Raw genomic sequence first — 15,798 nt, 5'->3', positions numbered from 1 at the left:
GCAGGATTTCACGTGCCACTTCCAGCTCTGTCATGTGATCCTGATACAAAACCTGGTTTGCGGGAAAATTGAATGCTTCATCGAAGCTCTGAATTTTGAACAGGAGAAAATAACTTACCTGGAGATGGCAGGATTTCACGTGCCACCTCTAGCTCTGTCATGTGATCCTGATACAAACCCTGCTTTGCGGGAAAATTGAATGCTTCATCGAAGTTCTGAATTCTGAACAGGAGACAATAACTTACCTGGAGGTGGCAGGATTTCACGTGCCACCTCTAGCTCTGTCATGTGATCCTGATACAAACCCTGCTTTGCGGGAAAATTGAATGCTTCATCGAAGTTCTGAATTCTGAACAGGAGACAATAACTTACCTGGAGGTGGCAGGATTTCACGTGCCACCTCTAGCTCTGTCATGTGATCCTGATACAAAACCTGGTTTGCGGGAAAATTGAATGCTTCAGCGAAGCTCTGAATTTTGAACAGGAGAAAATAACTTACCTGGAGGTGGCAGGATTTCACGTGCCACTTCCAGCTCTGTCATGTGATCCTGATACAAAACCTGGTTTGCGGGAAAATTGAATGCTTCAGCGAAGCTCTGAATTTTGAACAGGAGAAAATAACTTACCTGGAGGTGGCAGGATTTCACGTGCCATCTCTAGCTCTGTCATGTGATCCTGATACAAACCCTGGTTTGCGGGAAAATTGAATGCTTCATCGAAGCTCTGAATTCTGAACAGGAGACAATAACTTACCTGGAGGTGGCAGTGTTTCACGTGCCACCTCTTGCTTTGTTATGGGATCCGGATGCAAATGTATAGTAATAACAAGTTTCATGGTAATGATTTATCGTAGGTGGGCGGATTGATGAAGAGAGTGAGGGAGAAAGAGGAAGTTAGTGTGAGAGATAAAGAGAGAGAGAGAGATAGAGAATTATCAGGAACTCTTCGCAGATAGGAAAGTACGTGGATTGGGGTTATGTGAAGGGATGGCTTAGCGTGTGCCACAGCAAATGACGCATCCACGCAACCTGGAAGCCTTTCTCTGCAACCTATATTAAGCCGTAATCTTGGGGAATATGATAGGCGACACACTGTCATTCCCTCCTAACGTTACTGTACCTAAGTCTACTCATCCCTTTCCTTGTACCAACTTTTACCCCATCTGCCATACATTTCTCAGGCTCTCTGGCAAAGTTAGTTAGATCTATATGTGTATATTTATACGTTAGAGAATATCTCCATACGAGCCAATTTTAGATGTTACTTCTCTCTCTCTCTCTCTCTTTCTTTCTTTCTCGAGCTCTCTAGCTTTACTGTCCTATCTTCAGTTATAGGAGTTAATATTTAATACGAATTTTCAAATTCACTTTATCTTTCTTTTTCTCTATCTCTGTCTCTTTTTGATCTTTACACTGTAACAGTTAAACTTATCAATATTAGATTGAAACTTTTTTTTTTAACTTTTCGTTAGTTATTCTTTTTTCTTTTACTTTTCGCAGACGTTTGACCTGCTAAAAAAAAAAGTCAAAGTTCGATCCAACGATATTTTATGATCTTCATTGAGATATCATTTCATTATTCTTCTCCTTAAATATTCTCTAGATCCCTATGCTAAATTTTTTTCCGAACGTATAGGATAATTTGCCAAATTTCATAGATTCTTATGATTCTTCATACTGAAATACTTTCTCAAAAATGAAATTAATATATAATCGGAGAATTATCGTGATAGCTAATCCAGGAATCTGCGAAACCAAGACCTTCCTGCTACTAGGTGCGTTCATGCGTGTAGGAACATGCACGAATAGTACCAACCGTGAAATGTATTCTGAATTCTGTGGCCACGGATCTGGATTAACTCCCACGTGTTATAGCGTGTATTGACGAGAAGGGGATATAGATAGGTGGAGGGAGAGCGAGAGAGAGAGAGAGAGGGAAAATAGATTTGTTCACTGATAAATCAACGACGATTATGTTCCTGTTGTCTTGAACCATCTATCGAATTTTTCGTCAAGAAATAAAAACGTCGTTGCATCCGATATCAAGATACTCGCATCGAAGATAATTTCGTTCGATATCATTAAAATCTTTTTCTTTTCCTTTTCTCTTTTTTTTTTTTTTGTTTTTTTCTTGAAAACGTTAAATTCTTTCGTATCGACGAATGATTCGTTTCATATGCGAAAAATATCGCTTTACCACCTGAAATAACGAGATTATTCGATAAGAATTTAATTATAACCAACGGTGGTTATAATTAATGATATCTCATTTTGTAGTTACAAAATAATCATGAAATTCGAGAAAAGAATGGATTAAAAGAATAAAATGGTAACCAACTGTACGAGATAACCAGATAACAATTCACTGAGGATTATTATTGGTTATGGCTTTTAATTCTTTTAATATTATTAACGAAGATCCAATACGAGCTTTACTGTGACGAATATCCATGATTCGTTGGTATAGTAAGGTTAACTTGATAAACAATCGAACGGATATAACAAAGACATAACTTCTGATATCCTCTTAATATTCCTTCTCGTTGTGGATAACATAAAGGGCAGGATATATCGTTTAACCGTCGCAGACTTTGGGGTAATTCTGTTAACCCATCTCAACGACCCACCTCCCCCTCTCCATCTTCCACTCGCATCCTGATCTTCCTGTGGGATTAATTTCGTGGTTTCTCTCGTCGTAACTTCCTGTTCTGCTTCTATCTCTTTCTCTCTATTGAATTAGATCTTTCCTATTATCGATATTAAAGACGTTTAATTTATAAGCATTAACAAGATAGTAATATCAATTCTTAGTTTTTATTTTTCGTAAAACTTTTAAAACTTTTGTTTAATAATTATAGGAGGAATATTTTCAACGATGTTAATTTATTATTCATTTATTCATTTGTATATTTTTTCATGCATATAGTGCATGTATATACATATATATACAAATATGAATGACATCCTATACATCCGAATGTATGTATATACATATGTATATGTATGCATATAATAGCAACATTTTCTGGTATATCAAGTCGGACAGTCGTCGGTATTCCTTCTCAACGAGAAATTGATGTAATAGAATCGTGTACTTTGAGTTTCCGACTACGCGATAATTATGCACCTTGCCTCTGTTCGAAATAATTAACAGAGCTCGGAAATATCCTGCACCAGCTGGCCCTCTTCAGGCATATTCGTGGTATAACAGAGTTTCTAAAATAATTCGTTCGTTACCTTCGTATAATTTAATCTTTTTTATTATGTTTGGTAATTACATAAAAAATAATTATATCTAATATGATAGTTTGATTTAATAAAACTTGTATAATATCGCGAGAATAGGAAACAATAATTTTCGCTATAAACTATCTTTTATATATTAAAAACAGAGATCCTAAGAATAACGCTTTGAATTTAATCGATATAAATTAAATTCGTTAAGATTTTATACTCGGTAATAAATAATTATGTCATAAACATAATTCAATCCAAGTAAAACAAAATGTCAATTGATAGATGAATATTTTATCACTAATAGGATCGACTCAATTACTTTTGCAGGACATCAATGGCTGAAGACGAATCTAGACGTGACTCCAGAGTCTGGTTGGTCCGTCGATCCATTCGGTCATGGTGGAACGATTCCTTATTTCCTAAAAGCTTCTGGCGCGACGGGAACGGTAATTCAAAGAATACATTACGCTTGGAAACAATGGTTTGCGAAGAAACAGTACGGTGACTTCATTTGGCTCCAACCGTGGGATCAGAATGGTAACGCCGACATGTTGACGCACAATCAACCCTTCGACATCTACAACATCAAACACTCCTGCGGACCACATCCACACGTTTGTCTCAACTTCGATTTTCGTAAGATACGAGGCGAATACACCGAATATTCTGTTAGAGCAGTTGAAATCACACCGAATAACGTCAAACAAATGGCCGAATTACTTTTGGAACAATATTCGAGAACTGGTTCTCTCTTCAATCACAATGTCGTATTGATGCCTCTCGGAGATGATTTCAGGTTAGCTATTATTGAATTTATTCATAAATAATTACTATTATTATAAATTAATAAATATTACCATAAAATAGCAGTTATTATTACGAATCGATCCAATATTTTTCATTCTTGTCAATATTTCATAACTTACCAACAATTATGTATTCGCAATATATGATCGACGTGCAAGTTACATATGTATAATATACGTTTACTATCTCTATTCTCATCTTTAATATCTTTCTTCTATCCAGGTACGATCATGCGATCGAATGGGACCAGCAGTATACGAATTACAAAATCCTCATGGATTACATAAACAGTCGCAAGGAAGAATATAACGCCGAGGTAATCTTTGGTACCCCGAAAGATTACTTCCAAGAAATTCAGAAACGAGTAGAAAAATTCCCCACCTTAAAGGGAGATTTCTTCGTCTATTCGGATATTTTCAGCGAGGGTAGACCAGCTTATTGGAGCGGTTACTTTACAACAAGACCATACATGAAGATTCTTGATCGAGAGTTGGAAGCTAATTTGAGATCAGCCGAAATACTTTATACCATCGCTTTGAACGTAGCTAAACAATCGAGAAAAGACATAAAACTCTACGAGACATATTTCGAGAAACTTGTGAAGGCTAGAAGAAATCTTGGATTGTTTCAACACCACGACGCTATCACGGGAACTTCCAAATCATTTGTGATGAAGGATTACGCGTTGAAACTCTTTGAATCAATCTCCGACACTACCAGCTTGCAAAGTTTCGCGATTCAATCGTTAGCTGCTACAACTAACAAACCAAACTCTGTCTACGTCTTGGCGGAATCTGATAGAGACAGCTATGAAAAACTCCCAAAGAAGATACCAATCAACATGAATGACCAAGAGACACGAAAGATCGTTCTATTCAATCCTCTTGCTCAACCAAGACAGGAGGTGATCAGTCTAAAGGTTACTTCGTACAAGGTACGAGTGTTGGATCCACAAAAGAACCCGATACCTTACCAGATAGCACCAGTGATGAACGCTACAAGCATTACGCACGACGTTTACGTTCTCCTCTTCGTGGCAGAATTGAAACCGCTTGCGATAGCGACCTACCATCTGCAACAAGTGGACAAAGTCTCTATGGACGCGATATCTACGATCTATTGCAGTAGATGTGGTAAGGACAATGTTTTCACGATAAAACCAATGCAAATCGGAGACGTACAATTGGAAAATCATAGGATGAAATTGCTCTTCGATGGTCAAACCGGTTTCTTAAAACGTGTTGCAAAAAAATCAACCGGTAAGATAATGCAATGCGCCATACAATTTGCCGCATATCCATCGGCACAATTCCATAGTGGCGCTTACCTATTCATGCCGGATCCAAATTTACGTGATACAGATAAGGACGTACTGGAGGCTTACACACCGCATCAAAAGATTTATATCATCAGTGGCAGCCTAAGTTCACGTTTAACGGTCGAATATGGTAAATTATTGACTCATCATGTGGCGATATATCACAGAGACGGTGGCTTGGGCGAAGCAATATATCTCAGGAACATCGTTGACTTCGAAACACCACCGAAGAATCGTGAGACCGAGATGTTTATGAGACTTCAAACTGACATAATGAACGGTGAACCACCTGAGATCTATACCGATCTGAATGGACATCAAATGATAAAAAGAAGGAAAATAGAGAGAATTGGTATAGAGGGTAATTATTACCCCATAACGACGATGGCTTACATCGAGGACACCAATCACAGATTAACTTTATTGGTTAACCACTGTCAAGGTGCAGCCAGTTATCAACCAGGATGGCTCGAAGTTATGCTGGATAGAAGGACACTCTATGATGACTCCAGAGGAATGGGCGAGGGTCTTTTGGACAATAGAAGAACTGTAATAAAACATTGGTTATTACTCGAGGATATCGTGGGTGTTAGGGATAAGTACTCGAAGCCATCTCTGTTTGCCAATCATCTTAGCAATGCCTTGAACTATCCTGTAAATATCTTCGTAGTCGATGGAACCGAATCGGAAATCATTATGACGCCAGAAGTTAGGCTTCTTAGTCAAAGTTTCCCTTGTGATCTTCACTTACTCAACTTGAGGACAAATCACGATCAAAAACTGCCACATTTTCCAGTTAACAACGCTCTGATGGTTTTGCATAGACAAGGTTACAGCTGTTCAGTTGGCGCTGACATAACCCTAAAACATTGTCCTTTGAGCGATCGATTATCGCAAAGCACGACGTTCTTCAAGTTGTCTAAACTAAACGTCACGAAAACATCTTTGACAGGTACAAAAACAAAACATCATTTGACGGACGGTCTTCAAGAAATTGGATTAAAGCCAATGGAAGTCGAAACGTTTAATGTTAATTTCCTTCAATGATCTTAAGCTTCTCTCTCGGTTCAATATATCGTCATATATGAAAGTGGTCATAATATACTTTGTTAGAACCGAGGAAGGACTTTAAAGAATTGGTCTCTCTTTTTTCTTCTTTTTTTTTCTTTTTTTTTTAAGAGAACACTGCCGATCATTCGATACTGGCTAAACTCATTCGTTCGATCGACGAAGATTTTTGTAAATATAATCTTATTACGCACCAAACATTCGTAATGTGCGAATTAAAATCGTGCGCCTTAACGAATACGATCAATCGAACATTTTCTTCCGATCGATCCAATACATTTTCGGATAGAAATAAAATTATTCGAGAGTCAAAACACCGATTTATATAACATTATCGTCCGCAAATGTACATTGATCGATTTAGCTATTGTTCAAATTTTTTCGGACCGAGAAATCGTTTGTTGAAAACCGAATTTCATTCTTTCGAAATGATAAACACGAGAATCAATACCAAATGCAATGATAACGAGTTTAACGAGTTTCAATCTACCTTCAAAACTTTTACATTGTACTTATAGATTTTTAATCATATTATTTAAAAAAAAAAATTAAAAAAGAAAGAAAAAATTCGGTCGGTCTATTGTCGCTCGAAGATATAAAGAATTCTACCTTACCGATGAATCTAAAAAGAAATAGTTAATAGCATAAAATTCGAAGAAAAATTTGTATTATTGACGAAATTTATTCATTTTATCTTGTATTATCATTGCCGAAGAAACGTGGATGATCCTAAAAAAAAAGAAAAAAAAAAGTAAAGAGAGAAAGGGGAAGTGGCGAGAAGAGAGAAAGTATACTGACTTTAAATATGACGTATACGTTTCCGACGAGTTTCTTTAAATTTTTATCGAAGTCAATACGAAAGATTCTCACCAATCATAAAATTGGGAATGTCGATAGATACGAAAAAGAATCGTCGAGAAACGGAAAATATAGAGACATTGTACATATCAAGCCATAACTTTACCGTAGATCGTATATTACGATAAGAAAATAATGTAAATGATATGCACCTATTTTCTTATGCCAAACGTTTTATCGCCAACTCTGTCCCTTTCTCTCGGTCTCTATTGCGCTCGCGTGCGCTTTTTTTCTCGTTGAAAGAATAACCTCTTGATTATGTCGAATCGAATGTTCTTCCGAAAAATGTAGACATATGTACATACGTATATACGAACATACATATGTACGTACTTCTTTCAAATGTGATACATGTTATCTCTCAATTTTTTAATTCGTTAATATTTGGACAAAAATTAACCGAAAAATTCGAATGAAATTTGATTTCTAGCAAAATAAAAAATATATATATATCTGAATGATCTTATATATATATATGTGTGTGTGTATATATTTGGAGATCATTTAAATTTTCCATAGAAAAAGAATATCTAATTTGAACGTACTAAATTAGGGCGTTTTTAAACTCTTCCAATATCAACCTCAAAACGAATTCAATTGAATTCAATGAAGCGATCAAACGAATATGACGTTATCTTTTATGTATGTATATATTCTTTTTATTTTACTTTTTAAAAAGATTGAAACGAAAAGTTGTACGTAACCGACGTTCACCAATTAGACGACGAGCTCATGTAAATATTAGAATAATTAACAATAACGTCGCACATTCCTGGTGAATTTAACGTCGCGTTGGTCTAAACTGAAATTGAAATTATCAATTTTAATAAATATCTTTCTATTACTTTTACATATATTTAAAAACGATTCTAAAAACATTTTTAATCATTTTTCTCTTTTATAATTTTTATTCATAACAACGTCATTAAGTAAAGATCAACTTCGTGAACGTCTTCGACAAGTGCTTTTAAGTACAATACGAATAGCAAAAAATGAATATTCAAATCTCAATGAAATTTCTTCCACTTTACGGTGCGATATGTTGAACTTAAAAAAAAAATGCAATGTTCTTATTCAGAGGCTCAGCTTTTTACGCGAATACTCGCAACACGGGTTTAAACGATGCGAGCCAATGCAAAAATGTGTTTATAGATTATATATATATATATATATATATATATATATATATATATATACACATACATATATATATATAATGTATATGTAAATAGATGATTATTATCGACAAAATCGTTAAGTTGCGATGTAACGAGAAACATGAAAGGAATTTACGATATTTACAATGGCACGATCGCAAGGCAGAATTTGCTTTCGCTAAAAAATTCCATTCCTTCGAAGGATCGACTGATAAAAATTCTATTAAAATTACGATGTAAAAGTACTTCATTCTTCTTTCTCGATTATTTTCCAACACCAAAATCGATCTTGCCAGTGTTATTTTTTCCCTCCGCTCAAATAAATAGAAAAGACAAATGAGGAAAAAAATAAGAATCGAAAGAGATCTGCTTTGTCAACGCAGATACGCTATAAAAACAAAGGAACGAACTTTTTACGTCGAGCTGCAAACTCGACGTGAACATTCTGTATATTTGTTCGAATTAATCAAGCATTTGAAATTGCGATATCTGCAATGAACGATTCTCGATAATTTTGTGGTTAAAGTATCCTCTTTAAAGAGGGAAATGCGAAAGGCCAATGGAGGGATCAACGACGACTCGTCCTGGCCTTTGTAACGATATTGTAAAATAATCTGTGTTTGTGCTGTCTCTAGAGAAAAAGAATTCTATATGGAAATAAAGAAAAAAAATATATATGTATGTATATATATATATATGTATATGTATATATACGTATATACATAAATAAATATACAAAAATATAAATATATAAAAATATATATATAAATATATATTATAAATAAATATATATATATATATATATATATATATATATCGGCGTTGCTCGAGAACATAATTTGCATACTTTCTGCGAACTATTTCAATAAGCAACGACGACGATTAATAAATAACAAAAACAAAAAAAAAAGAAAAAAAAATACGCGATATTCCTTATGTTATGATGTAATATTATATTTATTAAATAAAGATAGTAAGCGATGTATTTTAATTAATCGCGTGGTATACTGCTAACCCATATATAAGTTCCAAGTTACTTAAACGAAATTGAAATGGGAATTAGCGAGAGACGGGAATAAAAAGAATAAAAAAGTAGCATTCGCATTTGCCAGAGAAGTGGAAAGAAACGGTAGATACGTACATATGTAAAAAAAAAAAATAAAAAAAAATAGAAGGAAAGTTCGTTTTACAAGAACACGAGAACTCTTTCTCGATTGAACCGAGACTCACGAGATTCTCACTGGCGTCGCGGTCATTATTAAAATTTGATGGACTCGTTGCACGCAGTGCTGGGATATATTAGAAATTCTATGCGATCGTACGGACATTCCGTTCAACGACAACGACCAAGACGACGACGAGTACGATAATCAACGATGAAAATGAATGAGAATCACGCAATGACGAGAGTAAAAGGGGTGAAAGCAAGTTATAAAAAGTACTCAAACGTAATAAGTCTAACCATACGTTTTCTTCCCTACTTCTTTTATTTTTCTTTTTTTTTTTTTTTCTTTATTTTTTGTCGTCTAGCTTTCACCAGCTTTGACAAGAAAAAGATGAAATTAGCGAAAAGTGTCGATCGTTTAAGATCGCTTCGGTAGATAAATCGAAAAAGTGAATATATAAAGAATTATTTCTCGGTGCCACGAGATCGAAAAAAGAACAATTTAAAGGAATCGATTTATTTATTTCATTATGTTTCAATTATACAAAGATAATATATACTACTTACTATATATGAAAAGTTTTTTTTCGAAGAAAAAAACCGATCAAAATCGTATTTTTTAACAAAATAATAATAATAATAACAACAAAATAAGAGAACTATCCATAATTATAAGATTTCAAAGTTAAACATAAAATCTTAATAACGATTTTCAATTAGAAAAACTGCTTAAAACATTTTTAATTAAAAATAAACGAGATCGATTAGAAAAAAAAAAAAAGAAAAGAAAGAGCAGGAAATAGAAATTTTTTAATTTTCTCTTATAAAGAAAAAATAAAAAACATTGAAACATGCCTAATCGCAATACTAAGAAAGTTCAGTCTCGTGTTCGGCCTCGTTCAAGGTTTATAAGCGTTAATCGATATCATTCCTTGACATAATTCTCATTAATGCTACGGGCCCCCTCGTCGTGCCGATAAACGCTTCCGGCGATATCGACTCCCATTGTGTACGTAATTGAATTTGGAATAAGCCGAGTCGATTTTAGCTTCGTCGTTGTATACTCGAAGCGAGAAAAGAGGACGGAAGAGTGAGGTAAAACTCTACGAACGGGGTTAAACGCCCTATCGACCACCTTTCTCTCTCTCTCTCTCTCTCTCTCTCTCTCTCTCTCTCTTTCTCTCTCGTTTTTTTTCACGACTCGAGGCCAATTTACATTTTCTTCTCGACGAAAGCTAGCTCGACAAAGTGCATCGAAGCCTAATAACTGGGAAATCGTGCGGTCTTTTTAAAGAGAACCACCCTCTAAAGTCAACCGAGTTCTCTTTCTTATCGAGAAAATGCGAGACAAAAGAAAATGTCAGAAGGGTGAGTTGGAAGGAGAGAAAGGCTTCACCGTCAAAAGGCGAGAAAGAAAAACGTCAGAAATGAAGTAATATGAACGCTTTATATATTCTTTTTATCTTTTCTTTTTCTTTTTCTTTTTTTTTTTTTTTTTTTTTTTTTTAGTTTTTCTAAGAATTCGTTACTCGATAAAGTCTCCTTTTAAGTTTTGTTCTTTAACTCTGTAGAACGATCGTTATAAATATTTTTTCGAAATACCTGTTGAGTTATAATTAAAATGTTCGTAACAAATGAATAATCCTATCTTCGATAGTACGTCAAAGTAAATCATTGAATAAAACAAAACGAATTCGATAATTGATATCGGAGAGATACAGAGTTTATGTGATATATATATATATATATATATATATATATATATATATATATATATATAGAATATATACAGGGTGTTTCGAAACTGATAGTACAAGTGAGAAGAAGGTGTTTCTGTATAAAACAAATAAGTCAAAAATGTAGAATTGACAATAGAGTATTTAATATAGAAAAATGTAGAAATATAGAAGATTTTTTTTTATAAGAAACTTCATTCTCAAATTCGAAAATTCACTCTGTGCGTGTGCAATTACGGCTAACAATAAATTATGGTTCACCGAGAGACCTATAATGTTGTCATCGTAATAGATCAATGAAAACTGATTGCTTACATAAATAATATATTAGAAAAAGTCGCAGAACATTGTTTACAAACATGATAGACATTATATGTACTTAAGTCGTTCAATCAACCATGTCATATTGTTAGCCATAATTGCATACGTACGCAATAGAATTTTTAAATTCAATTTTCTCAAAAACAAAGCATCGTTTAAAAAAACAAGTTATTTTACATTTACGAATTAATTTATAAAATCATTTCCATTCTACTCGTATTATCAATTCCGATATAACACCCTGTATATATCTAACCAACGAATCTCTCAGCAGCAAGTGAATCACATTTGTTAATTAATGAACTGCGAGGACAATCCTGGGATTGGTCAATATTTACGAAACGAAGGAAGATAGAAATTACTCACGATTGCAACGTCGAATAAACGAACGAACGATGTGAAACTCGTTGGGTGTTTGAAACTTCGTTCTCGCAATAAAAAGGAAATCGAATCGAGTGTAATTAAAAGTTAGATAACGAAGACATTCCTCGAGTAAGCGAAGTTTATCCGTAATTTGACGAGTGTCATCGTTCTCGTCTTTGTCGTCGTCATCGTCTTCGTCGAACGACTTTCTTCGTTCGTTTCTTGCACGTAGCAAGCGAACGATAAAAATATCCGAATGCAAATATTGAATCGAAATAAAAATAGACAATGGTTAAAATAAATTAACAAAGAAAGGGAGGAAGAGAAGAAAAGTCAGAATAAAACGTAAAGCCTTTTATCCTTCGAGACTTTAACTGCATAATCCTACTTTTGTCCTGCTCGTAGGACAAAAAAAAAAAGAAAAAATGACGATACGATTTACGAAGCCAATTAGACGATCCTTTTGGATGAAACTGCATATAATAAAACTGCAGCAACTTTTTATTACTTTTCCGCCGGATTAAGTCAAAAAATGGCCTTCGAGAAAGGACCGTATAACGAATTGAAAGTTGTTACGAAGTTTTCAAACGTCATTCGAATTCTCTTTGAAGTACATCGATCGTTATTACTTCTCTGCTCCTTTTTATTCTAATAGAACAAAGATACTGCATTTGAAAGGAATTATATTTATTCTAAAACATTTATTCCTTGACTATTTTAAAACGATCCTGAATATCGTTATAATTATATCGTTATAACTTTACGTTTGCTGTCTCTTTTACATGTCGAATAAAAAATCTTGGAAAAAGTACGAAGGGACCGACTTTACCGATAATCGATATCAATATCTTCCTATTTTAAAACAATTAAATTGAATTACAACAATTTCTATTTATCGGGAATTATCAAAGAAACAAAAAAGAGGGAAAAGAATAGAAAAAAAAAGATAATCTTATTTCTTCGTAAATGTAAAATGAAAATCTCCTTTCCTCTTGGTTCTACGACGTATGCTTGAATTATATAAATTGCCATAGAACGATGACGTCATCAAATCTCAATCATTTATTTTTTAAACGAGTAGATAAGTACTTACTTATGGAAATCTGAGGTATTGCGCATACCTAATCAACACTGAAACTTAATCTGAAACTGAAATCTAATCTCGATATCGTATCACCTTTGATATAAACAACAAATTATTCCACTATTATTCTTTGCATTTATATATATCATTCGAAGAATTTCTTGTGAATAATTTGTCGGTGATTTTATCAAAATTACTAAATAGTTATTATTATTTCCATTTCACTCATGTAATCACATACTTTTATAATTTATAATAACTCTGTTAACACTTTAAGGATGATACCTTATTATTTATATATTAATATTTATGATCTTTATTGCATTCATCTAATTATATATTTTATAATTTGTAACAACTCTGTTAACAAAAACATAAGTTGTTAATACACGTACGTATGTCATGTTAATTCAACTCGACATTTGAAATCACGTACAAACATACGCGCGCGTTCGCGCGCGACAGAGAGAGGCACGTACACCATATATATTCGAGACAGTGTCAGTATATTTCTTGTGTCAAGAAAGAACTTTACGAATTTCGTAGATATTTTATCAAGTCTTTTTTCCCAGTTTATTCAATCAAGTTTTGCCAGAGATCAAAGAGTCAGCGTTTTTAGAGAAGACGATCTCGGTGAAGATGCAAGAGGCAAAACTTGGAACTCGTAGTTTACGGGAAAGTTTCTGTATAGATATTTCAACAAACGCTATGGTATCTTTTACGATAGAGTGGTAAAGGTTAGATAGGTGGGAGAAGGGAGATGGTTGTCGAGGAAGATGGTATAAAAGAAAAAGTCGAAGAAGCTGGCAAAGAAGCGAAGAAGGCCAGTCTGTTTACCAATAATAAAGTTGCTACGGTGCAAAGTAAAACGAAAGGCGGCGCCTTTTCCGCGGATTCAGTGAAAACTCTTCTTCCGAGCTTGTAGCAAAACTTCGACAATGAAGCCTTTGGAAGGAATACTTACATATATTGCTTTAGGATTACCACCGAAAAAGTTGTTGTTGTTGTTATCGAGACACGAGAAAAAAAAATATAAATAAAAATATCATTAAAGTGCTACTCTCTGGTAAGTAATTATTTGTCATTTCTATTCTATTTCAATAGCTTTCTCTTATCGATTACATAAAACCAAAGAGGAGTTTTGTTTTTACCGATATCGAACTGGATCGCTTTCATAGAATTGCCAAATAGGATATCACCATTTATAGTGAAGAAATTCTAGGTAGGATGGGTTCGCGTCGTCGGTAAGATAAATCGGTATTCTCTAGTCGCAAAATAAATGAGCTACCCTCTGCTCTTCTCTTCTCTTTTTCCTTTTCTACATCCCTTCTCTTCTTCCTCTTCTTCACCCCTTTTTTCTATCCTTCCAAAGCGAATGCACATATATCATACACATACGTACGTATATAGGTACATATATCGTACACACGTACATACGTACTATCGGTATTTTATCGATGCTTCCGTTTCATCGTGTCCGTGAAAAAGGTTGAAGACTTGAAAGTCCACTCCATCAACTCGAGCAGGATGAAAACGGCGTATCAAAGTTTCGAGGCAATATCGTTCGTTCAATACCTCCCATCGATCTTTCTTCTGTTTGTCGGTTTTTCGAGAACCAAATCCTACCACCACCACCATTACCATCACCACCACTAGCATCATCATCACTATCACGGCCAGTTATTAATAATTTTGATCTTAAGAAAGCAAAGTAAGACGTATCCGGCCGTCGTTCGGTAATTTCCGATGATTATATTTTCCTCTTAGTAAGTAACTTTCTGTTTTCAAAGTTTCTAACAGTTTCTTTTTTGTTGCTATTACAAAGTTCCTCGGAAGCATAACAGGATGGCGAAAGGGAAGTATTCATCGTTTAACGGAAGATTAATCGCGATGAATATCGTCGTCTTCTTCTTCACCTTCTTTTTCTCTTCTATCTTCTATCTTCTCTTCTGTTCTGTTTTGTTCTGATCATTTTTAGTAAGTAATTCGAACGGGAACAAATGATGCGGATAGAAGGAATACGGAAAGAAAACAGGCGACAAAATAATAATAAATCATCGAATAATCACGACGTACGAAGAGCTTAAAGCTCACGAAAATAATTTGCGAAGACGTCCAACGGTTAAAATTGATCGACCCTCTTTTCTACGTCGATGCCACGACTCCCGCAACTTATCACGCGCCCTTTCAAACCTCCCGACACACAATTTCGTTCCGTTCCTCCTCGCCACGAACCTGAAAAGACGATCCATCATTGTCGCATCATCGTCGCATCGGGTTTAAGAGCGATTAAAGAAACCTACGATAGTGGTAATATAAGGTAGTGGTACAAGAAAGAAAGAAAGATATCAAGAAAAACTGTTGGAATAAGAAGGAGGGTAAACGGTGAGACGGTTTATTCGGATAGTCTTTCCTAAAAAAGAATTCTAAAAAGAATCGTCAGAAAAGGATATAACGCGAACTCCGAGAAGAATATTCTCCGAAATATTCTCCCCAATATTCTCCTGTGAAAAGTAGATTTTTTTTTCTATACGGCAAATATACGAACTATTTTCTACGGTAATTATCCTTTAACGACGTTTCGAAATTGAGATATCGTATAATAATAATAATAAAAAAGAGAATTATTCATCGATTTATCAAATAATTTAGAATCATCTTTATTCTAACTGTATCTATAAATTT

At 34.4% G+C, this 15,798-nt stretch overlaps 1 protein-coding gene and 2 long non-coding RNA genes across 15 annotated transcripts in view; 2 read left to right on the top strand and 1 right to left on the bottom strand.

Moving 5' to 3' along the window:
• LOC127064007 (uncharacterized) overlaps positions 1–493 on the bottom strand; it is a 1,846-nt gene extending 1,353 nt beyond the window's left edge. For 4 of the 5 annotated variants that reach the window (XR_007781566.1, XR_007781565.1, XR_007781564.1 and 1 more), the window contains exons 1-2: positions 373–493; positions 53–118 (exon numbers count right to left, since the gene is read on the bottom strand). This is a non-coding gene — a long non-coding RNA (uncharacterized LOC127064007). Of the gene's footprint in view, positions 119–372 lie in introns of all 5 variants that reach the window. The other variant, XR_007781563.1, reaches the window with a different exon arrangement.
• The window catches only part of LOC127064003 (uncharacterized), a 10,409-nt gene extending 8,957 nt beyond the window's left edge, over positions 1–1,452 (top strand). For all 9 annotated transcript variants that reach the window (XR_007781557.1, XR_007781551.1, XR_007781550.1 and 6 more), the window contains one exon: positions 379–1,452. This is a non-coding gene — a long non-coding RNA (uncharacterized LOC127064003). The remainder of the gene's footprint in view (positions 1–378) is intronic.
• Positions 1–9,435, top strand: part of LOC127064002 (alpha-mannosidase 2) — a 192,300-nt gene extending 182,865 nt beyond the window's left edge. The window contains exons 7-8 of the mRNA XM_050994452.1: positions 3,564–4,032; positions 4,266–9,435. Of these exons, the coding sequence (XP_050850409.1) occupies positions 3,564–4,032; positions 4,266–6,408 (2,612 nt within the window). The 3' untranslated portion in view covers positions 6,409–9,435. The remainder of the gene's footprint in view (positions 1–3,563; positions 4,033–4,265) is intronic.
• The last annotated feature ends 6,363 nt before the right edge of the window (positions 9,436–15,798 follow it).

Source organism: Vespula vulgaris, chromosome 5 (genome assembly GCF_905475345.1).
Source record: "Vespula vulgaris chromosome 5, iyVesVulg1.1, whole genome shotgun sequence".
In the NCBI taxonomy this organism is placed as follows: Eukaryota; Metazoa; Arthropoda; class Insecta; order Hymenoptera; family Vespidae; genus Vespula; species Vespula vulgaris.
This window is presented reverse-complemented; position numbering and strand designations above follow the sequence as displayed.